The 23,219-nt window shown below is 40.6% G+C and overlaps 3 protein-coding genes across 3 annotated transcripts; 1 reads left to right on the top strand and 2 right to left on the bottom strand.

The window, feature by feature from the left end:
- Positions 1–6: 6 nt before the first annotated feature.
- On the bottom strand, positions 7–5,731 carry usp39 (ubiquitin specific peptidase 39). The gene is made up of 13 exons (XM_068703281.1): positions 5,537–5,731; positions 5,135–5,213; positions 4,932–5,026; positions 4,712–4,848; positions 3,741–3,893; positions 3,422–3,647; positions 3,214–3,288; positions 2,843–2,910; positions 2,386–2,574; positions 1,421–1,563; positions 1,076–1,211; positions 858–944; positions 7–295 (listed from the first exon to the last, which is right to left on the bottom strand). Exons 1-13 carry the CDS (start codon positions 5,604–5,606, stop codon positions 242–244), a joined length of 1,512 nt encoding a protein of 503 aa, XP_068559382.1. The 5' UTR covers positions 5,607–5,731; the 3' UTR covers positions 7–241.
- A 236-nt stretch (positions 5,732–5,967) lies between these two features.
- cunh2orf68 (chromosome unknown C2orf68 homolog) lies at positions 5,968–8,632 on the top strand. Its single transcript, XM_068703283.1, has 4 exons — positions 5,968–6,172; positions 7,166–7,299; positions 7,384–7,529; positions 7,620–8,632. Exons 1-4 carry the CDS (start codon positions 6,063–6,065, stop codon positions 7,740–7,742), a joined length of 513 nt encoding a protein of 170 aa, XP_068559384.1. The 5' UTR covers positions 5,968–6,062; the 3' UTR covers positions 7,743–8,632.
- An 8,574-nt stretch (positions 8,633–17,206) lies between these two features.
- Positions 17,207–22,166, bottom strand: mat2ab (methionine adenosyltransferase 2Ab). Its single transcript, XM_068703559.1, has 9 exons — positions 21,911–22,166; positions 21,128–21,205; positions 20,909–21,031; positions 20,682–20,794; positions 20,417–20,560; positions 20,111–20,329; positions 19,842–20,024; positions 19,591–19,724; positions 17,207–19,010 (listed from the first exon to the last, which is right to left on the bottom strand). The coding sequence occupies exons 1-9, from the start codon at positions 21,999–22,001 to the stop codon at positions 18,908–18,910; spliced, it is 1,188 nt and encodes a 395-aa protein (XP_068559660.1). The 5' UTR covers positions 22,002–22,166; the 3' UTR covers positions 17,207–18,907.
- Positions 22,167–23,219: the final 1,053 nt, after the last annotated feature.

The raw sequence follows: 23,219 nt of genomic DNA, 5'->3' as shown, positions 1-23,219 counted from the left end.
CACGTGTCCTGGAGTTTGTTTATTTGGAAACATCCACATGGTGAAAACATAAAACAGTGAAAAAAATCATGGGAGTCATTTACATTTATTTGCTTTTTGTGGTGATAAAGACTACATCTTGATGCTCTTTTACCACTCTCTCTAGAATCTGTTGTTATCTTTAATCACTTAAATAGCCAGTTCATTTCCAAAATGAGGACAACACCTGTGGCCATTCACACTGAGGAGATTACTGCCTCACTTACACCCCTGTGTGGTTGTTTGTGTCATCGTCTGTCTCTTGTCTCTTCCAGATCTAAGAGAGAAAGAAAAAACAACCCTCGTTACGTTCTAAGACAATGTTTTACTTGATTTAAAACTGCAATGTGGTATGAAAAAAAGGATTCAACTGATACAGGTTTTTGAACGCTAGGGTATATTTGTATCCTTTTACAAAAACTCATAATACTTTTTCCCTAATAATTATCAGCAAAAATCCCCACTGAAACACCAGATTAATTAAATTCTCTTCAGCAGCTCTTTAGGGAGGTATGGTATTGAAGATATAGTTACATGACTCTTTCATATGAATAGCTTTACAAAAACCCATCGCACAACAGTTAAATTCATATATGCAAAGAACAAAACTGAATTGAAGTTGAAAGGAGTAATATGATTTATTCATTATTTTTGTTCGTATCACTACTATTACTCCCCAGGATTACAAGTTCAATGCACCTTAAACAGTGCATGCGAGTGCCATCAGATGAAAAGGTGATGAATTTTTGATGTCACTTCATATTGCACAGAGACATATGGAGCCACGCCTCTGCAACAATTACATTTGCGACATGCTCAGAATGCGTTGGAAGACTTGCCTGGATGTAGGCCTCCGACAGTGTAATCATCTGGGGCAGAATGTCAGTCACCTGCAGATCCTGCATCTCATACCACTTCCCGGTTCCCTGATTAAACACAAAAGGAGATTATTTGAACGTGTAACAACACAACACTCCCTTGGCCAGATAGAATTTGATACATTGTTTGATACTAATGCCACCAGAGATCATTTCAGAAATATCTGGCTGCAACCTACATGATGCAGAACATGTATTCTGTACGCTCCCTCGGTGGGCTTCCCATCATGCACTACGTTGGCAACAAGGTCATAAGTTGTGTTTTTCTCTGTAAGTTGAGCTTCTTCTGTCAAGTACTCACGGAGGTCTACGTTCCTGTCGAAGCAAATACAAAGTGACAACATAAACAAAGTGCATATTCATACGGAGGACAAAATACACATGTCCTCGGCATCTCACAAGAGTTACATTACACAATAATAAAAACAACCATTCATTACTACTATCAACATGCACTTCATGGTTCTGTTCGGCACTTTGATCGATGCTATTTATTTCGTCTTACAGTATAGAACAACACTTACGTGATAGGGAAATTGACAATCGTGGGGTTCTTTTCCACAAAGAAGTTGTTCTTGGTGAATCTTTTGATGCAAAAGACGAGGTACGGAGGCAGTTTGGTCAGCTGGAACCTTTTGAGAAAATTCTCTTTGTAGGTTTTGTACTCCTGAATGTAAATGAGACGGGAGAGCATGCACGGGTGCTCAGTAAAAAAACAAACAAAAATGAGAGTGGATGGCACAGATTTGATGTGTGGCTGATCGCCACACTGCAATTTGATTGTCTTTTTGCAAAGCACTGTTGTAGTTATTTGTTGGTAATTGTCAGAAGTTAGTATTGTTTTTTTTAAGAAGATAGCAACTGTGGACACCATCAACGATGTGAATTCTCTTCTACAGCACACATGTGAAAGTGTGCCTTTTGAAGAAAAACTCAAATCACAGATTTAACGTGGAGTTGTTCTCCAGGAGAAATAATAGCTCGTCAGAGAAATAGCTTCTTTTGATTCTTGCGTGGGCTGATATGAGGGGATGGTACCCGGCCAGAGAAGCATCTTTCTGAGAGGATTATCAAACATGAAACCAAAAGGACAACATGGTAAAATTGGGCTTGCTCAGCAGACGACATATAGTTATCCAAACTGACAGCATAATGAGCCGTTAACAGCAAATTCAAGAGAACAGATGTATATGATTCCGATGTACCCAGTCAGATTATCAGCTGTGCTAAACTGTGTGTGAAGTGTGACACAGTGCGTTACGTAAATTTGTAATTTTCTTTTTGTTGCATTTGTCCAAAGTAGTTTTTTTTTGCCTAAAAAACACCACAGGGTATGACGATGTCAAAATGTATTCATCCAGTTTTGGGCCAACAATATTCAGAGACACCACATCGTTCTGTTTAGATTACTGCTTTGCAACATTGCTTTAAAACATTTTTACGATTTTTTAAATTGTATATTCCTCATTATATTTAAGAAAATCAGTACCTTCTCTGTGTTGCCATTGAACTTGCCCAGGATGTTGAAGAGAGGGACCTGCGGGATAATGAGCTGCTCCTTCTCATCCTTGTACAGTGGAGCTGTTGGGAGGTCAAGGGTGAGAAACAGGAAGGTGGACTCAGACATCTGCTCCTGGTACTCCTCTGTCACGAGCAATGCCTGTTTCTCCTCTGGTGTCTGGGAAATAAAAACAACAAAGGACTTAAAATCATGTTTTCACCTGAAATAGTACACACAGTAAATCACTAATTGTCTGTTTGCAAAGTAAGTAAAATATGTTTTTTTTAACCTTCATTTGAAAAGAAAATCAATTCAGAAGGAAAAGAGGCCTTTAAAAAAGTATCATTATTATTATATAACAAAACTGGTGAAATAATTTAATAAACCATATCATTCATATTCCAGATGTCAATAAATGATTTCCTAACACAAGCAGTAAACTCACTAAATCTGGATGTGGAAGTTTCTTCGAGAAGATCCGCATGGAGCCTTGAAATGCTTTTGCGATGATTGCTATGAGGGCAGAAAGACAAATGTGGGCAGAGGTTAATTCACATCTTAACAATCAATAATACATGAAACATTTGACATGCTAAGACTAACTAAATTCGACCCAGGAGAAATTTGAAGAAAAAAAAAAAATACCATTCACATTTGGTATAAAACTGTATCAGTGTTTTTTTTCTTTCTTCATCTCAGAAACATTTACCATTATCATACCAAATAGCGATCTAAATATCACATTAAAGACTTTAATTGCATATATTATGACCTAACTATTGGGGATAAGGCCATTTAGATTCTCTTCCGACTCACATTTTTTTTTCTTTGTGCCTCCAAGAGCACCATGCAGAGCATTCAAGAACCACGTCATGAAGTCCACAGCATCTCCTGCACAACAGAAAACAATCAATCAGCAGCACAACCTAGTTTCCAGAGAGCAGAATGTGTTAAAAGCCTATCTGAGATCTGCAGAAGCGTCATACAGTACTGCAGTTTCAGTTTATGGCAACTAAAGCATTACCTTGCTTGGTAATTTGGAAGTTCTTCTTGCTGCACAGCACAACAGCCTGCAGCATCTCATGTGGAGACACATGAGCCTTGAAGTTTCTTGGATTCCACAGTTTGCGCATCAGTTCACCAAACCTCTGCACCAAGAGGAACATGATGTCCCCCGGTGGCCTGCGGATTTCTTTGTAGTTTTCCTCCTCCAGGAAGTAGTTTCGCAACGGTGGAACATTGGAAAAAGCCTTGTGTAGAAGAGGCAAACATGAAATGGTTGGGATCGATTAAAACCTTTATGACAAAGTCCAGAGACGGTCCACTGTGGCAGCTATTCATACCTGTAAGACCACGTTGGCGTAGTCATTGGCTTTGATGTTGTTCAGGCCCACAATGCCTGGCAGGTAGGTCGTACCATCGTAGGCTCGGTATAGTTTACCCTGTTTGTCCAGCCCTCCAATGTGCTGCTTGGTGAAAGTTGGTTTCAGCACATACTGTAGAGAGGAAGTGTCAACAGATTACAAATACAAAAGTACAGTACAGTATTTTTGATGCAGCACCTCAATACTGACAATGTGATACTGAGTATGACCCTCTGTGGTTTCAAAAAATATATATATTTTATGCTGTCAGAGCATGATGCTGTCTCATGCAAAGAAGATATGAATATTGTACGACTTGACTATAGTGCAATTGTTTGAACCAGGATCAGATGACCCCAATACAAAATATCAACAACTCCTAAATATATATCGTATTTTCCGCACTATAAGGCGCACCGGATTATAAGGCGCACCTTCAATGAATGGCCTATTTTAGAACTGTTTTATATATAGGGCGCACCGGATTATAAGGCGCATAGAATAGAAGCCACTACAGCACAGTACCGGTGTTTACCGCTATTACTTCGGCGACGCCCCTGACTACGGTAGCCGTAATGCTGCAAGCGGTGCGGCTTTGTAGTTTACCAGTCGTACTGAAACATTTTGACAGAGCGCCGTGTACAACCAGTATGGATCAACCAATTAACCAATTGATCCATATATAAGGCGCTCCGGATTACAAGGCGCACTGTCGTTTTTTGAGAAAATTAAAGGCTTTTAAGTGCGCCTTATAGTGCGGAAAATACGGTAGTGTTACAACACAATATCAATATTATAGTGATTATTTACCTCTCAGCTCTACCAAAAATAACAGTAAGAGTGGGATGTAAATTTGGCTTTTTATTTGTGAGGGTGCTGAGCATAAAAATGAATTAAACGTAGTATGATAATGACATGCCATCGTCTTGTAACAGCACGACTTTACTTACGGTGATGTCTTCTAGTGAAGAGTCAATGATCTCGTAGTTGTCCGGCAGACAGTAAAACTTGAGAGTGTGCAGATTGAGGAACACGTGATGGGTGAACTGCACACTGTGCGTGTAGGCATGGGACTTCAAACCTCTACCTACAAGGACACATACATGTTTAAATCTGTCAAAGGACAACAAGGTGTTTGATCCCTGGTTGAATGTCAGATCTTTCACCTACCTTGAAAGTATTTCCCACATATAAGGCAGGCATAGACATTGATGTGGGAGAGAGAGATGGAGCAGAGTTTCTCAAAGTCAAAGTCCAGCACACTCCTGGTGGATAGACAGAAAAGCCTGGGAATCAGCTGAAGAGCTATAGGAGGACAGGGCTAACTAGCATTTAGCACTGACATTAGCTATGCACATTCAACTGTATCTTGCCTGTTTATGGTGTCAAGGTAAGGACAGTGGCGGCTTCTCCGGTCTTCTATTACACGTCCTCGGCCCATTTTGGCTGCCACTGCAACATCAAGTGAAACAAAACGAACAGAGTCGGACCAGATTGTGTTCAACCGGTTGAATGTAAACTAGCTAAACAGGCTAACCAACATAGCACTCAGGTTGTTTGCAGATGATGGGTTTTATATTTACAGTGATATTAGGACGGTTCGTTTGTTTTAGTTAGTTAAATATGTATACTGTAGTGGTGCTTGTTGGCCTGTGTGACTGAACAGACCCGTGAATAGAATCGAACTAACTTTTATCTGGCTCCTGGTAGCAGTAGTGGGCTACCTGCTAACCAAACGTAGCACAGACGTTACCAGTAAATACACGCAACGTTACCTCTGCCTTCGTCGTCATCATCGTCCTCCTCCACTTCAGCCTCTCTCTCTCGCTTCAGAGAAACCATCATTGCAGCTAGCGAGCGAGCGTAATGTCAAAACAGCGAAGAAGACACACGTTTATTTGGAAGAGATGAATGGGTCGAGCACCGTGCGCGTCGAAACTCGCGGTGGTTGAGCGGCTTTACGTCGAACTACCAAACAGGAGACTAAAAAGTATCCCGGAGTTTAAAGCTAGCTACATCGAAAACAATACCAATGTGATAACAAGCATATATATATATATTCATATTTAATTTCTGTTAATGTTCTGTCTGGGTCTGTCCAAAAAATGTTTTCTCTATTAAAACAATGTGTATTTTTTTTATCTATTATTCATTGGCAAACTCCGGGATTGTTACATTTGGACAACAATTTACAATTAGCTAGCATGTTACGTTAGCTTTTTGTCAGTTGGTGCCTGTGGGTCTGCATGTTGCAATCAAAAGCTCACACATACTGTCACCGAGCTGGAACTGTTTGTTAAAATGGATATTTTAGGAGACGATGATCAGAATGAGCTGAAATACAAACGTAGCGGCCGCTTGGACATGAGCCACGGCTTCCTGCACCATATCCGGAGGAACCAGATTGCTAGGTGATTGCCTCAACTACCGTTAGCCAAAGCTAGTCACGTTAGCTAGCACGTTAGCCAGGTTATATCATCCAGCCTCAGTCTTCAGAGTTGCAACTACTCAATTATGTGTAGAAGTTGATCTGTTGGTGAAGGAAAGGCCAGTGGTGGTAACTTATTCTCTTACGCTCCAAACAAAAATACAAAGAAATGTCGCATTGGTCAAAGTTATACTTGGTTTAATACACTGGAGGAAATATCATATATTTAGTTAACTGCGTATTGCAAAGAATCCAGTTAGTACACGGGTTGAGTCAGTGCTGCATACTGTTATCAGATGAAAGTTAGCATTAACTATCAAAAGAACAGGCGATTCGGCTGGACCTGTTTTTCAGACAGGACCCTCATGATTCATGATAAATGGATAAATAAATACAAAGTACAAAGCACCTTTTACCTCACATTCTGGTATTTAACACTCTGCCTGATATTGATTCCTTATATTTGCTGTCTCTACTGGTTGGTGATAGTGTAAGATTTGTACGGGTACGTAATGCATGACCGTGAGAAAGAATAAAGCCTTTTCCTTTGCTGCTAACCATTCACACATCATAGATGTATGCAAAGATAAATGCAATTGGGGAATGCCAAAATTCGTTTGTTTCTGAAATGCATTTCACTAAAGAAGAAAATATAGAAGAAATTATGAGACATCAAATTGATTGACTCTGACCATACTTTCTTGATGGTAGAAAAAGAATAGAGTTGCAGTGAAGCAACTTCCTGCATGTATCCTTAGACTTATTGATCTATTGAATAGTTTTTTGTTTGTTTTTCGGGAGACAGGATTGCTACTTATAATCCTTATACAAACTGCAGTAAAACAATAACAGGACCTTATTTCTGTTTAACAAACTAGGTTAGAAGTTCAGAGATATGTTAAACTGCATGTTGTTGAAAGTCATATGATATTTTGTACATTTCAAAGCAATAAAATTGATTTCTTGGCTTCTCAAGAGACGACTATGATAGAGAGGTGAAGCAAGCCAAAGAAGTAAAGCAAGCCAAAGAGCTTCAGCGGCGGAGGAACACCACCACCCCGAGACGACCCCGGCGGCCTGATATCCAAGTGTACCATCCTCGACGCAGACGTAAGTTTGATGCACTTTGTTATTATGCATTTGCCAACAGTAAATCCAGTAAATAACATGCATGTGTGTGCGCTCATTTTCCAGATGAATCAGAGCCAGGGGCCGGTGCTGAGGCTGAAGAGTCGAATGAGAGTGGGTCAAGCACAGAGACAGAGACCCATGGTACTGAACTCTTCTGGCTCGACTATCAGGCGGACTCTGGTACCCTTACCTCCATCCTGGTGCACAAGGTTAATGCGGATCCCTTTGACTGATATTTCTGTCTCTTTGATCTATTTGATTTTGGGCTTAATTACCTCATGCTCTCTCTGTTTCTACAGGAGGATAAGCCTGAGAAGGTGGTGGATCGTGTCGCAGAGAAGAACATCCTGGATTCAGCCATGAGGGCAGCTCTAGAGGCTCGAATTCGGAAGGAAATTGACAAAAGACGAGACAAACGTTGAGTGATATTCTCAAACAGTTGACTATGATGACAGAGGGGCAATTGGCAAAGAGGAGCAATACTTTTTTCTGCACCTCTGCATAGCGTTAACGCTGTTGACAGTGTTGGGGACATATCGAGGACTCTGGGATCATGTACAGTGACTATCAACAGAGATCCAACTGGATGACCCACAGTGAATCCGTCCTTTGTTTTTGAAGGAGAAGGAACAGCACTTATCAAAGACAGTGTGGTTGGGAGTTGACTGTCAGGTTCATATTTACTACATGTTTCTCACCTTGTATTGTTACCTCACACCCTCATTCATAAGTTTAAGGACACATTGTACACCTTCAAGTTGGACTGGACCTATGAAATTATATTGTTGCTTTGTAACAGTTAAATCCAGAAAAGGAATATGTACTCTTTGACAGAGAGCACTGATAACCTCCCTCCTCTGTTGAACATGTCCTGTGTTTTTTTTTGTGTTTACAAAGATCTAGCTTTTATAAATAAGATTAATCCTTTTTTTGGTAAAATGCTGTGAACGGAACATCGGTCTGTCAGTGATTATATGTTTAGAAATGTGAGAATATAGATTTGTTTCCAGTGTGGCTGTAGCCATGATAATGTGTTTGTGTGGCAACTGTGTTCCATTGTTTTGAGTATTCTAATTTATTTTGGATTTTTGAAATACTTTTATTTTTGATACTGAATATTTTTTGAGGACATGAGTCTTTACTTACAAAACAAATGACACGTATATATAAAAGCCATTTATTACTGTCCAATTGTGTCTGGATGTGCACTTGTGGAATTGAACAGCCATAAAATGTGAATGCTTTTTCTTAGTGTCTTGATGTGTTGTAAAAACAGTATTGGGGATACAACACAATACTATTGTCAAATGCAGTTGACTGAAGTGTTTCACATCATGTCCTCAGCAGGTGGCAGTATGAATCAGCGTTTCAAATCTGCAGGCCTATCATCTGTGTGTCTCAACTTTTGTCTAAATCCTTCATCAAATTAGATTTTTGGCAATAAGTAGTGCATAGTAACAGTGTGTTATAATTATGAGGGAAAACATAGCCAAACTCATTTTCTATTCACAAGACATTACCAGTTATTGTCAATTATTCTGAAATGTCACAAGGACACTTCAGGCACTACTTGTTTTTTCGAAAAGTATAAAGAAACTGGAGAGCTAAATCTTGGAACTCTATTTTGGTGTCAGCCATTATTTCATTGCTTTCACTACCTTCCAACCTGTAGCCTTGCTAACCTGTTTTCCCTGCTGGGACCAACCCAGCAAGTTAGAACAAGCCAGGGGTGTAGCCCCCCTCTACTGAAATTCTTTGACTATGTGAAACTGACATGCCTGTCATCTACTACAAAATGTATGTAAAGGAGAGGACTGTCTAGTTTGGCGAGATCACAAATACTGACAGAACGGCCCGGGGACACACAGATAACCAAAAATGAGTTCTTAAAAAGGGCAGCATTCCCCTTTCAAATGTAGACACCAGCAGTTGTGCACAAGCTAAATGCATCGCTGTCTCATCAGACAGATACAGTTGTGGTCAAAAGTTTACATACACTTGTAAAGAACATAATGTCATGGCTCTCTTGAGTTTCCAGTTATTTCTACAACTCTGATTTTTCTCTGATAGAGTGATTGGAACAGATACTTCTTTGTCACAAAAAACATTCATGAAGTTTGGTTCTTTCATGACTTTATTATGGGTTAACAGAAAAAGTGACAAAATCTGCTGGGTCAAAAATATACATACAGCAACATGAATTAGCAATTTTGGTGACTTAGAAAGTTGTGTCAATGAAATGAGCTTCATAGCATGGCCTCTTAACTTCTTGTGAGTGATTATGAGTGACTACAGCTGGTGACTTCTCTGAGGCCATTTAAATAGGGCTCATTGGATACAAACGCCCACAAACGCTACAATGGGAAAGTCAAAGGAGCTCAGCATGGATCTGAAAAAGCGAATCATTGACTTGAACAAGTCAGGAAAGTCACTTGGAGCCATTTCAAAGCAGCTGCAGGTCCCAAGAGCAACAGTGCAAACAATTGTTTGTAAGTATAAAGTGCATGGCACTGTTTTGTCACTGCCACGATCAGGAAGAAAACGCAAGCTATCACCTGCTGCTGACAGAAAATTGGTCAGGAGGGTGAAGAGTCAACCGAGAACCACCAAAAAGCAGATCTGCCAAGAATAAGAAGCTGCTGGAACACAGGTGTCAGTGTCCACAGTCAAGCGTGTTTTGCATCTCCATGGACTGAGAGGCTGCCGTGCAAGAAGGAAGCCCTTGCTCCAAAAGCGGCACCTTAAGGCTCGACTGAAGTTTGCTGCTGATCACATGGACAAAGATAAGACCTTCTGGAGGAAAGTTCTGTGGTCAGACGAAACAAAAATCAAGTTGTTTGGCCACAATGCCCAGCAATATGTTTGGAGGAGAAAAGTTGAGGCCTTTAACCCCAAGAACACCATGCCTACCGTCAAGCACGGTGGTGGTAGTATTATGCTGTGGGGCTGTTTTGCTGCCAATGGAACTGGTGCTTTACAGAGAGGAAATGGGATAATGAAGAAGGAGGATTACCTTCAAATTCTTCAAGATAACCTAAAATCATCAGCCCGAAGGTTGGGTCTTGGGCGCAGTTGTGTGTTCCAACAGGACAATGACCCCAAACACACATCAAAAGTGGTAATGGAATGGCTAAATCAGGCTAGAATTAGGGTTTTAGAATGGCCTTCCCAAAGTCCTGACTTAAATCCCATTGAGAACATGTGGACAATGCTGAAGAAACAAGTCCATGTCAGAAAGCCATCAAATTTAACTGAACTGCACCAATTCTGTCAAGAGGAGTGGTCAAAGATTCAACGAGAAGCTTGCCAGAAGCTTGTGGATGGCTACCAAAAGCGCCTAATTGAAGTGAAAATGGCCAAGGGACATGTAACCAAATATTAGCACTGCTGTATGTATATTTTTGACCCAGCAGATTTGATCACTTTTTCTGTTAACCCATAATAAAGTCATGAAAGAACCAAACTTCATGAATGTTTTTTTTGTGACAAAGAAGTATCTGTTCCAATCACTCTGAGGAAAAATCAGAGTTGTAGAAATAACTGGAAACTCAAGAGAGCCATGACATTATGTTCTTTACAAGTGTATGTAAACTTTTGACCACAACTGTACATGGCTGACAAGTACTCCCCATCCCCATGATGAAACGTTGAAAAACAAAGTTCCACTACCACCCCAGGCTTGTTGAGTTGACAATGGGACAGACAAGCTGGCGATCCACACCGTACTAGGGGATTAATTCATTGTTTTCATGAATGCATAAAAATATGCAAACTTCATCCTGTGACCACATGGCGGGCCAAGTCCCCACAGTGTTATGCAAAGCCTAGTCAAGGAGCAGCCTCTGCTATGCTATTGGTGAAACAGAGACACTCCCCTTTAGGTTGTCTACACCCTTCTCCAGCTCACTTTTCATCTTCCTGTCATCATGTGACTGAGGTTATTAGAGGGGAGACACATTCCCATGTGACAGATTATCTCCAGTTTCACCACTTTTCAATTGGCTGAAAATGACCAATCACAACTCACACCTTCACACCTTCCCCTCTCAGTGCAGATTCATATAAACAATGTTATATAAGCACAACTTGTCATGCAGTTATACACGCCCAGGAAACAATAGTGGGATGTTTTGAAAGCCTGAAAATTTGCAATTTACTGAACCTGAACATGTACGGTAGCTGTTGTGACAGGCAGGCTGGCAGTTATGTATGGCAATATGTGAATATTGTGTAATATGTTAGATCTTACATAAAACATTTTTCCAGTTAGACAACATGTGCAACGAAACATACATTAGGGAGTTTTTAAAAGGATCAACATGTATAAACACGTTGATTTGGACCGTTTTTGTAAGTGGCTTTTAAATTTACTCAACCAGGTGAAGTAATCTCCAAGAAGGACGTTTCGTAACATTGTACAGACGGTAGTCTGGGCTGGGTTCAATGACAAATGAAGTGTAATGTAATTTAAAAACAGTCTAGATCCAATTTTGGAATCTCTCCAGGACTACACAATTGCATGACTGTGGAGTTGACAATGACAAAGGTTGATTCAAAGGGTGTAATCCGATGCACCTTTGTAACAGAAGATCGTTATGATACGGTGTAATTTTTTAACACACCCAAATCACATATACAGTGTTAAGAAACTCAGAATATACTTAACATGTAGATGGTTATGGTTCATTTTTTATTGGATATTTGACATTGTTAAAACATGTAGGCTATGCAAAAAGGCAGTATGAATGAAAAAGCTATTGCTATAATTAGGGCAAGTTGGAAGGAATTTATAAAATGTTTGCATAGCACTATTTTAACTAAATTTCATCATTAGACTATAAAAATAGTCAAATACAGTAAAAGCGAATGTATAAACCCTTTAGACCCAATGTAAAAAAACACTAAAAAGACAAGTTGTGAAAAAACAGTTTTCAGACAACATTGTTTGCCTTCTCTTAAGTCTACATTTTCACTTTAAGAAAGCCTGCTAAACCAACAGCAGTTTTAAGTGCACCAACGTTAAAAACTAGGTGAGAAATGGGATCGTAGTAAAAAAAACTTAAAGAGCAATGTGTGGCTTTAATTTCACTTTCCTGCAAAAGTACAGTAGAGCAACAGCAGACTCACACAGATATAGCATCAGCTGTCACCCAACCCTTGAAAGAAACTCCACTGACCTCAACTAAGTGCTGACCTGCTTCTGCCCTTTACACCATGACCACTCTCTACACTGTTGGGCTCCTTATTAGTGTGTGTTGGCTGTGAGAAAAATCTCTCAGTCTAGAACAAGTGCTTGGTCTCACTGCCATGCTGTGTTTAGGTGTCCGTATAGTGCTTTGTTTTGGTCCCAGATGTGAGCAGGTGGTGTCCTCTCAGCTCTTTGTTGTGGGAATAATTGTCTGTCTGATTTTGTTAAGGAGAAACAAAAATAAACTAGAAATTTGCATCTAACCTGTATGTGCCACAAAAAGGTGTTTTTCAGCCCAAATGACTTATGCTGCAGTTCTTGTGCAAGTTAAAGTTTGATGCCTTGTCAGCACGTGGTTACCTTGGAGAGCGAGTGTAGTGCAATGCTCTTGAGGAACAGTTTCCCAGAGTTTTATTACAGTTGCCTCTGTCAGTACTGGGATACTGGTGCACTTGTGAATGATCGTGCCCATTCAAGGCTGTGGAAGACTAACGTCCCCTGACCATTCAGAGTTAAATATAGACGTTTGACTGAGCAAATGTGGTAGTGAAAATGCACAGCTGCAGTGGTCAAACTGCAGACAGGACTTGAGGTCTAAATTTGATGATGTTACTTGAGCATGAACACAGCTTGATATACTATAACTTTATTGACGTACTTTTTGAAATGAGCCGGGCCAGCTCTCCGAGACCAGAAGTACTTCCAGACATTATTTCTGAAGCCAGCTTGCATAGACGTATGTTGAGTTTGTAATTCAACTGCCAAAAGCAGAATGCAATAACTGGCAGATTCAGTGATGATAATCTAATCACACAAAAAGCTCACTGAGTCAAACGGGTAGACAGATACAGCTAGCAGATACAGGCAAACAAAAAATCCTTTCAACAACCAACATCGAAACCAAAAAAGAACAAAGTAAATCAGGTGGTATGAATAGTGACTGACTAACAAGGGAATTGAGGACAGGTGAGCAGGAGGCGAGGCAGTGCAGGACTAATGAGGGACAGGTGAAACTGATCAGGGCAGACAATCAAAAATGTTGGAAAAATAAAAAAGGAAGTAAAATCAAACATGATACATGAGGAGTGAATTTCAACAACAGGAGACTAAACAATAAACCCAAGACCATGACAACTTATGAATGAAAATAAAACAATACAATCAAAGTAAGCGTGTTTCATCCTATCTGTGTCCTTGGTGTTGCCATGGGAGCTAAAGGTTCCTGTAAGTATGCAGGTCTCCATAGCACTAAAACGAATGCTTACGGGGCGGCGATCAGATGTGCAGACCCCAAAATCAGCCGCTCATTGATTTACAAAGCTGCAAGATTTATGTATCACAGTAATAAAACTAATTCTAGTGAAAAAGCTCACTGGCTCAACTTCTTTGTATGCACTGGAAATTTTACTAATGTGCATTACTATTGGCTAATATTTTCCAAAAAAAATTAAACTCTGCTTAAGCAAACATAGCTTCAAATCCTGTTGGAACAAACCAGACCCGTTCTAAATGACCTAAGATTAGTAGGATTTAATTTAAGGCCACACAAGCATTTGAGAAATGTATCTCAGAGTTAAGAAGAGCGGCAGCATGTTCTTTGTTAAAGTTCAAGTAGCAGTCTTTTGAATTAGCTGCTGGCCTATAAGGGTTTAACTATGCACACCAGAATACCGTGCAGTACCTTGTGTTTATTGTATCTGTCAATTTAGTATTTTAGGGACCATCTCAACTATTGTTAATATTCAATTTAGTCCAGGAATGTGTTGATCGTAAAACAAAATGCCCACTGGCATCTGACATTGTTCATGCTGCCCAGCTGTATATAATAATTGTAGTGTCTGTCATGAATGGAGTGTACCAACTACCAACAAGCACCAAATATTTATAAATATTTTATGAATTTATGTGTCTGCACTTCTGATGCCATTTAAGTACACTGCTATGCTGCTGCCGGGTTCATCTGTGTGAAAGATTTTAAATAGCAGAGATCTTCTGAAAATGCTTTACCGCTACATGTTTGAGGAGACTCCAGCAGTTTGCTGAAAGTGTGAAGTCATTTTTATTTGACATTTTCTCTGCTTAGCATCTACCTTGAGAAACTGCTTAGTCACACTCTGCCATTTGCTCTATTTCCTCCACCCATATTTTTTATTGTTATGTTACATGACTGTTTGCTTACACCAAGGCCTCCGAGAGCCCTTTGTACTTATAGGTTACAATATTAAAATGGCAATGGGCCAAATGTCCTTGATGAAGAACTGTGAACTGCAAATGGCCACAAAGTGTGTGTGATCTCCGTTATCAGTCAAGGTTCACTTTTGTCCCATTTGAATTCCTCTATTAATCTAGATAAAGGTCACTTAAGAATCCTGTCCAGTCATCCCTGTTGTTAGCTGCATTCACCTTTCAAGATCCTTTGAATAACTTACCTATTACCATATCTGCTGGCATCTGCAGGTTGGCTTGGTATGCCACGGGCCTATAAAATCTACATGTACGTCTGATTATATGATTCTTTATTGACCGCATGCCATTCTGTGAGATGAGTATCTAACTTGTCAGTTTGAGCTTTTTCTTTTTAAAGTCATTTTAAAAATGTGATCAGAGAAAAAATACTGGTTCAAATCAGGCATCTAATTAGGCATCTGTGAAACACGAGCCACATGTTAACCTTGTTACTGAAAACAGTTGTATATCACTAATGTCACACAATGTTTGACTTAAGAAATGAATGGGACAAAAAAAGATAAAACATGTTTAATCATGTAATCAATGTGTGTTTTGAAAGCTGGGTATTTGGTGTCACATAAAGAGCATTAATGCTGACTCATTATTGGAAGCAGAGACTAGGCCTCGTCTCAAAAGGGGGATGTTGAATGAAAAAGGGCTGTTGGTAAAGAGTGCAACAATAAATGGACTCCTAACGTCTGTCCCAGTCACATTCTAATTAACTAATTGCGGTGCTCAATTCATACTGGGAAAAACAAAAAAGACCTGGGAGCCAACCTTGAGAGCAACCTCAACTTTTACAATACAATTTGAGAAAACTAATTCAACGGGAAAAGCCTTCTTTGAACACAAAGCCAACTGGCTGTGCTGTTAATCTCCAGGAGCTTGTATACCTATCACACTAAAAGTATACTGACCTTTTCATTATAGGGTCAAGCAGCTGCTCAGGAGGGAAAGAAGCTTACCCGACCTACAACCCTGAAACCTTCTTCCAACTATTCCCCTCCGGCAAGACACACCAAGGCCTCAATAATGGCCCGGCTGATGATTGCAAAACAACTGTTACATAAACCCTTTCACCTTACATACCAGAGAGTAGCGCACGCATTCTGCAAAAATCCCCACCTTTTAGACTCACGAAGCAGAAAAGCTTCTCAAGAATATCTAGCGGCTGCATGTCATTTTTTTATGAACGCCATTATGGAGAAAAATGGGGAGTTTCCAGTGTTTGATCTTATGCGTAACAGTATCCTCGGGGAAATTACACTTCAAAGTCATTTTGTATGGAAATTAATGTTTCTAAAATAGTTTAGCAACAACTTGAACACATGTTGGTGAATAACAATTCAGTTCATGGGACACACTTGAGATTAAGCAAAGTAACTTGGGACTAAAGCACAGCGAAGTGCCAATATATTCACTTATTTTCATGAAATCTAAAGCCTAATTTCAAAGGGGAGACTAAACTGTAAGCCAGCAGCAGTAATAGCTTTCTCAGTTTTAGTACACAGAGCAGACATTAAGTTGTTCTTTTAAAATTCAGAACTGATAACATTGTAATGTATGTGATTTAACAGACAAAACCAAATACTTTTATGGCGCAATATGCTTTATGTCCATGTAAGACCATTCGTTACAGTAGGGACAATTTACAGATCACCTCCGTCTTCAATATACGATCATCGAATTCTTGCCAGGTAAAACAGACACTGCATTCTAAGTTGCATACTTTATCTTGCAACTGGATGCAGTAGGACATCCTTGCTGCTTGCAACTTAATAATTTCCCCTCGCGGGGATCAATAAAGTCACTATCTATCTACCTACCTACCTACCTACCTACCCTGGCATTGCATCATTTAAAACTCTAGCTATTGGGATATACCAGCTTTTTTTCTGGTATGCTAAACAGTAAGGTCGCCAGGGTTTTGGAACACAGCTGTCTGATAACTCCAACTAGAGGCGTCTCAAATCTTTGATTTATTTTGACACCTACTTGTATGTCTTTGTCCATTAACCTTGACACACAATATTTAAAAAGCAGAATGTTTGCCCAAACATAAAGGTGTTATGTTAGGAGCATAGACTGTCTAAGAGATTTGGAGGGATACCACCACATTCACAAAAAGTATTTCAAGCAGTGGCATTTCTTATTACAGGTGGGCTATAAGCCATATCTGCAGTATGCTCATAGAGTAGTAAAGAGTACAGTAATAAAGGCACACTTCTCTCTACCTCAGGTGCAAAATGGAGACAGGTAATCTCACCATTTATAGGGCGGTATATTTGCCATTATTGTAGAGATACATGGTGTTTGAGCTACCAAACTGTCTTATTACTGATAAATATAGAAACTTATGGGAACTTTAGAGAAACTTAATAAGTAAATAGTTAAAACAAAGACTATCACATTTTTTCCCCCTGGAAAACTAAATTTTATGACAACAAAAAAAAACATCAATGACAGACATTTGAAAGGAGTAGTTGTTTATTACAGAGCATAAAGAAACTACCCAGTCTAGACATTAAGCACAATACAGTATGAGCTACTTGTTCCTCTGGAAGTTGAGCGCATGTTGGCAGGAAGGGAGAAAAGCAAATTGGAGTAGAGGAAATAGAAAAGGCACTCCTACACTTACGGAAGCCAACGGGGTGACCTCAAGGTGGTAAAGGGGAACAAAACCAAAACTTGAACCTATCTCACAGATGGGATGGCTGCGTAAACAAGGCTGGTTTCTCTGTACAACACCAGCCAAATGTTGCCATTCCACTGAGGATAGGTAAGAGCTAAAGAATTGCACCAGAGATTTTAATTGGATTTCAAAACCAACCCACTTAAAAATAGGATCTGTCGTCCAAAAATGATATATATATATATAAAAAAAAAAGGTTGTAAAATAGTCACCAACAGTAGCCAGTGACACTTTCGGATTGAGGCGGCCCAAAGCTTTTCTGTAGAACACTCTGGGCCTCAAGCCAAACACTGAAACGTGATCAAGTCAAAAGGAATTCAAGACTCAATAGCCAAGTATGTTTAAAGCTGCCTTCTGAAACATCTGCTTCTCTGTATCCACGCAGAGTTTCAGAGAACAAATAAATAGTGTTGAGGTTTGACTTCAAGTTAATAAGACTCTGTGGCAAAGAACACTCCATTAAGGACAAAGACGGAGACCAGGTTTCTCTGTAGCTACACCTGCCATCCATATACTTAAGGAGTAAAAGGGCCATTCGTCACCTCAAACCATAAAAAGCTAGTGAAACTACATTTAAAAACAGGACTCGTTTTAAAATTTAATTTAAATGCATAATCATCCAATTTTGCCATTATTTTCAAGTATGACAAAAACCTCTGCAGACCAGAGCAGTGATATAGCAGCTTCTGACTTTTCTGTATGACGTCAGAAAACAGCAACGGTCTGAGGATTCATAATCCTTCGAGAGCTTCAATAATTAGGATTTGGTTCTCCCATTAGCGTGAAATGCATAGCATTTTTTTTGTGTGAAAACAGCAACAACCTTTCAATTTTAAATTATGCCATTCTAGCATCCTCGCAGAAGTAAAGCTAACAAAAAGGACAACACCGACTGGGTCAGGGAATTATTGTACCAGATTGACAAAAGGAGGAATGTTTAGCAAGACACTAAACCATTTAAGGTGCCAGATCAGAGAACCCCTGACTATCAAATTATGCTTCTAAATGGTTTTGAAAGATGTTGCGCAGACTCCTTTCATCAGTAGCACCAGAAAATTAAGAGGGGTATGGCTTATAGCCCAATATGCCATTGCCATGACGGCGAATAAAAGACTGACGATATTAACGGGTGTGGAATGCCAAATGGAGAATTACTCAATGCAGCTATTCAGGGTCTATCACGGCAAGAATCAGGGGAACCTCAAGACGTGAACATGAAGTACTGTGGTGCACGAGTTCATGGAACCCATCCAATTCCTTAAACATAAAGTTTCTGAGCCATGCCTGCTACGACCCACTATGATACCGCAACCAGCAGAAAACAGCAAGAAGACAAGGAGGGAGTTTGAGTGAGAAAGGGAGTCATGTGTTAAAGGACACCATTACTATGAGAGAGATAAGGGCATTTCACCCCCGGAACCTTGGAGGCTTCTCTGTAGTATACACCAACAGGCCTGGGGGGGAAAAGCTTAACATGTTTAGTATTTGAGTTTTTTGGGCACCTCCCATGCGAAGGAGTCTCGGCCAAAGTGGCCATAGGCTGCGGTCCTCTGATACAAGGGCTTCTTCAGATCCAGCTCCCTGGAATACATAATCAACATACTTAGCAGCAGTCACACGCAGCGACCTCAAATGCACACAATCATGCTCACACAGGCACAGCGCTCACATTAGCCGGTTGGGAGTGTCGAGTGCCACCAAAAGAATTACATTTTTACATGTGATTTGTTAGACCAGCTGATTAAGAGGGATTTGTGAAGCTTTGACACTTACCCTGACAACCAAACTCATCCCTGAGCAGTGTGGTTAATGCAGCTGCAAACCACACTCTACAATTTACAAAAAGGACGCTTATCTAACTATAAGGGCTTCATTACAGAAGGGTAGCATACATCTACCCCAATATATTAGACTTTTGCTCTCTAATTCCCCCATGTCTAACCTTCTCAGCTATACCATAGAGTAGAAAGCAATATGGTAATATATAAGCTTTAGATCACAAAGGCCACAAAATGCAAGCTGTAGCAAAAGGAAAAAAGGTACATTAAAATGACTATATCCTGGGCAAGGCAATAAATAAAAAAAACAGACAAATAAAAAGGCATCAGGACCGGATGGATCTGTTTTTTGAGAGCAGGTGGCTTCAGAGGTTTAACATTACCTGACAATGACTCCAGGGCGGAGATCAAAGTTCTTCTTTACAATGTCAAGCAGTTCCCTCTCACTCTTATGGGAGGTCCCGTAGTGGAAGATAGAAATGGAAAGGGGATGGGCAACTCCAATGGCATAGGCAACCTAATACAACACACACGCACATGTATTATATCAAGAATAAAATAAAACGCATAATACTTCAGGTGGGAACCTCTTGTAGCCCCTCTCACTAAATGAAGAGTGGGTTCTACCACTCACCTGGACCAACACTCTCCTGCAAAGCTCCGCCTTCACCAGAGACTTGGCCACCCAGCGTGCAGCGTAAGCAGCAGAGCGGTCCACCTTTGTGTAATCCTTCCCAGAGAAGGCACCGCCGCCGTGGGCTCCCCAGCCGCCGTAAGTGTCAACAATAATTTTACGCCCAGTCAGGCCAGCATCCCCCTTTGATGAAGAGCAGAGGTCACACAGGTGAACGAGTAACTCGCAGGCTAAATATTTTTATGAAAGGCACACCTGCCGACATTTACCTGCGGGCCTCCAATAACGAATCGGCCGCTGGGCTGCAGGTGGTAAATTGTGTCATCGTCCAAATAGATGCATGGGACAACAGCCTTGACGACTTTCTCCTTCAGGGTGTCTCTCATCTCCTCCAGGCAAACATCCTCGTCATGCTGAACAGAGACGACAATTGTGTGCACACGCACTGGAAGCATGGCACCTCGGTCCTGGCGGTACTGGACAGTAACCTGTGAAATAAGTGAACATGTAAACGATAAACCCAACATAAAAGTGTAATTTATCCTAGTTATTAAAAGCAAGTCTAACAACTGTACCTGTGTCTTTGAGTCTGGCCGGAGCCATGGGAGAGTGCCATTGCGACGCAACTCAGCCAGTTTAGCATTCAGTTTGTGGGCAAGGACAATTGTGAGAGGCATACTCTCCTCAGTCTCATCAGTGGCGTATCCAAACATCAAGCCCTGCAGAGCAAGAGACATGCACTCTTTAAAAAGCATACGTCTCATTTAAAGACCATAAAAAAACAGTTATCCAACTACAGCACACACATGGACAACCAAAATGTTGACAGCCACTACTGACCTGGTCCCCTGCTCCAATGTCCTCCTCGTTACGGTCAACGTGAACTCCCTGAGCAATGTCCGGAGACTGCTGCTCCAAGGCCACAAGAACATTACAGGTCTTATAGTCAAAGCCTGTGCAAGAGACAAGACAGAAGCACATCAAGACACCATCTTGGATACAGATCATCAACAACAACAGACTAGTCAATAGAAAGCACAACTCAGAAATACGACAACATGCCACACCTTTGGAGGAGTCGTCATATCCAATTTGGCGGATGGTGTCTCGAACAACTTTCTGATAGTCCACTGTGGCCCTTGATGTCACCTCACCAGCCAACAGAATCATCCCAGTCTTGGCAACAGTCTCTGCATGAGGCAACAAGGTTGCAAGAAAATAACAGTCAATACAAACATCTGATTTGAGCAAACATAAATATCAAAAAAAGAAACATTTTTGCATACCACATGCAACTTTGGCATCAGGATCCTGCTTCAGATGGGCATCCAAAACGGCATCACTGATCTGATCACAGATCTTGTCTGGAAAAACAAGAACAACAATGAAACTTAACACCGGCAACTGTAGCAAAACCGGGGCCCGAATTTAAACGTTGGCACGTTAGCGCCACCGGTCATTCTCGTGCTCAGTGGGAGTGGCTCAGAGACTAAACAGTCGCCATTTCAGCATGTGCACATGTGGTGGTGATGCAAGGGCGCGCGAGTCTACTAGGGACCGAAAGGCATGCGTGATAAGAGTACTAAACATTTAACCAACTTTGATTGCCGAATATAAAACATTAGAGAGAGAGAACAATCCACTACCGTACGCTGTTAACAGTCATTGTGCCATATGAATGGCCCTGGACGTTTTGGCACGTTCAGGAAACCGCTTACCAATTACAACAAAGAATTCTATAGTAATTAACATAATATTTATGTAACGTTAACAGTTGTCACAAACAGTTTACCGTCAGTGGACCAGACATGCGATAGCATCACGTATTAAGCTAAGATTAGCTTGCTAACATTAAAGTTAGCTAGCAGCGCGTCCACTCGACACTGGCTTAGCTAACATTGCGTAGCGGCAAAGGCCGTAACGTTCACATTTCAATGATGTAATTATATTACAGTTTATTTCAAAATAAAAGTGAAGCGTGGGAATATTACGTTACAGTGCGTCGGGCCACATTTAGCTGATTACATGAGACAGACTCAGAATAGCGGAGTGTAGGGTGAGGGTCTTACCGGGGTGTCCTTCGCCCACCGACTCTGAGGTGAACAAGAAGCAGTCCTCGTCAATGAGGGAGTTATGAAAGCCATTGATCTGCCCGTTCATTGTCGTTAACAGCGGTTGTTGCTGGTGTGTTAAAATGTTACGGCGTTAATTTCTAGCTAACGTTATATCTTTTCTACAAGCAGTGTCTCGGCGTTCTCCCTCCTCTCCAGCGTTACAGTCCCAGTACCTCAGTATCTAGATCCTTTAAGCCTGAGCCTCATGGCGCAGAGCTCCACTATTTATGCTATGAAGTCAGCCACTCTGACGTCACGAGGAGGTGGACCATACCATTGAGCCGATCGAGGGTGTGTGTGTGTGTGTGTGTGTGTGTGTGTGTGTGTGTGTGTGTGTGTGTGTGTGTGTGTGTGTGTGTGTGTGTGTCTGTCAGTCAGAGTGATGAGAATAGTGATGTAATAATAGAGTTAGTTGCACCCTGTGTTGATTTGTCATTTTACATGAGATGTACAAACTATAAACCCTACCAGTCTTGAATCACGAAGTTGCTAGATCTGACTTTACAACAGCTGGATTGGAATTACGAACTTCTCCACCACCATGCCCCACACACCCATACTCATCCATTACATTTACATTACATTACAGTCATTTAGCAAAGCGACTTACAATAAGTGCATTCAACATAGGTATTCAAGAGAACTACTAGTCACCAGAAGTCATAAGTGCATCTCCTTTTTTAAACAAGCATCTAAGAGCATAAACCAGAGCAAAAGTACAGTGCAGAAACAAACTAATACGAATATAATAAGTTCAACAAACTAGTATGAATACAATAAGTGCTAAGTGGAAGGCTCAGGGTAGTACTTCTTGAAGAGGTGAGTTTTCAGCCTGCGCCGAAAGATGGGCAGCGACTCTGCTGTCCTGACGTCAGTGGGGAGTTCATTCCACCACTGTGAGGCCAGGACTTCTTATATTTCCTCATTTCACAGTTTTGATACATGCGACTGTGATGATTCCTGCATAGATATGAGGATGTCGAGTGATGCTTGACACTTGAAGCAGCTCAGTTTGACTATCCTTCTCATGTCCTGTTGTGTTTTAAGCAGGTGAAGAGCTGGTCGGCTGTCATTGTGCATACAGGAACATTCAGTTTTGTTGCTTATATAGGCCTAATAAAAGTTAAAATGTTAGATGGTGTTTGTTTTTTTAAATGGACATCCATAAGATGTGATTTCTCATTTCATCATGTGTAATATAAAACTGTGTATCAATAAATACATGTTTCCAGGAAACCATTATTCGAGTTTGCTCTAAACCCAC

The sequence above is a fragment of the Cebidichthys violaceus genome, unplaced genomic scaffold (genome assembly GCF_023349555.1).
Source record: "Cebidichthys violaceus isolate CVI_PGR_0920_01 unplaced genomic scaffold, fCebVio1.0.p SCAF_9, whole genome shotgun sequence".
NCBI classification, from domain to species: Eukaryota; Metazoa; Chordata; class Actinopteri; order Perciformes; family Stichaeidae; genus Cebidichthys; species Cebidichthys violaceus.
The sequence above is the reverse complement of the archived record's forward strand: the minus strand, read 5'-3'. Positions and strand labels throughout refer to the sequence as shown.

Coding starts and splice junctions, on each gene's coding strand:
- mat2ab (XM_068703559.1), bottom strand. CDS start 22,001: ATGAACGGGCAGATCAATGGCTTTCATAACTCCCTCATTGACGAGGAC. Junction 20,795..20,908: donor ATATGACGACTCCTCCAAAG/GTGTGGCATGTT, acceptor TCTCTTGCACAG/GCTTTGACTATAAGACCTGT. Junction 19,725..19,841: donor GCAGGAGAGTGTTGGTCCAG/GTGAGTGGTAGA, acceptor GTGTTGTATTAG/GTTGCCTATGCCATTGGAGT.
- usp39 (XM_068703281.1), bottom strand. CDS start 5,606: ATGATGGTTTCTCTGAAGCGAGAGAGAGAGGCTGAAGTGGAGGAGGAC. Junction 2,911..3,213: donor AGGCACAAAGAAAAAAAAAT/GTGAGTCGGAAG, acceptor CTGCCCTCATAG/CAATCATCGCAAAAGCATTT. Junction 1,212..1,420: donor ATTGTCAATTTCCCTATCAC/GTAAGTGTTGTT, acceptor TTGCTTCGACAG/GAACGTAGACCTCCGTGAGT.
- cunh2orf68 (XM_068703283.1), top strand. CDS start 6,063: ATGGATATTTTAGGAGACGATGATCAGAATGAGCTGAAATACAAACGT. Junction 7,300..7,383: donor GTACCATCCTCGACGCAGAC/GTAAGTTTGATG, acceptor CTCATTTTCCAG/ATGAATCAGAGCCAGGGGCC. Junction 7,530..7,619: donor CCTCCATCCTGGTGCACAAG/GTTAATGCGGAT, acceptor CTGTTTCTACAG/GAGGATAAGCCTGAGAAGGT.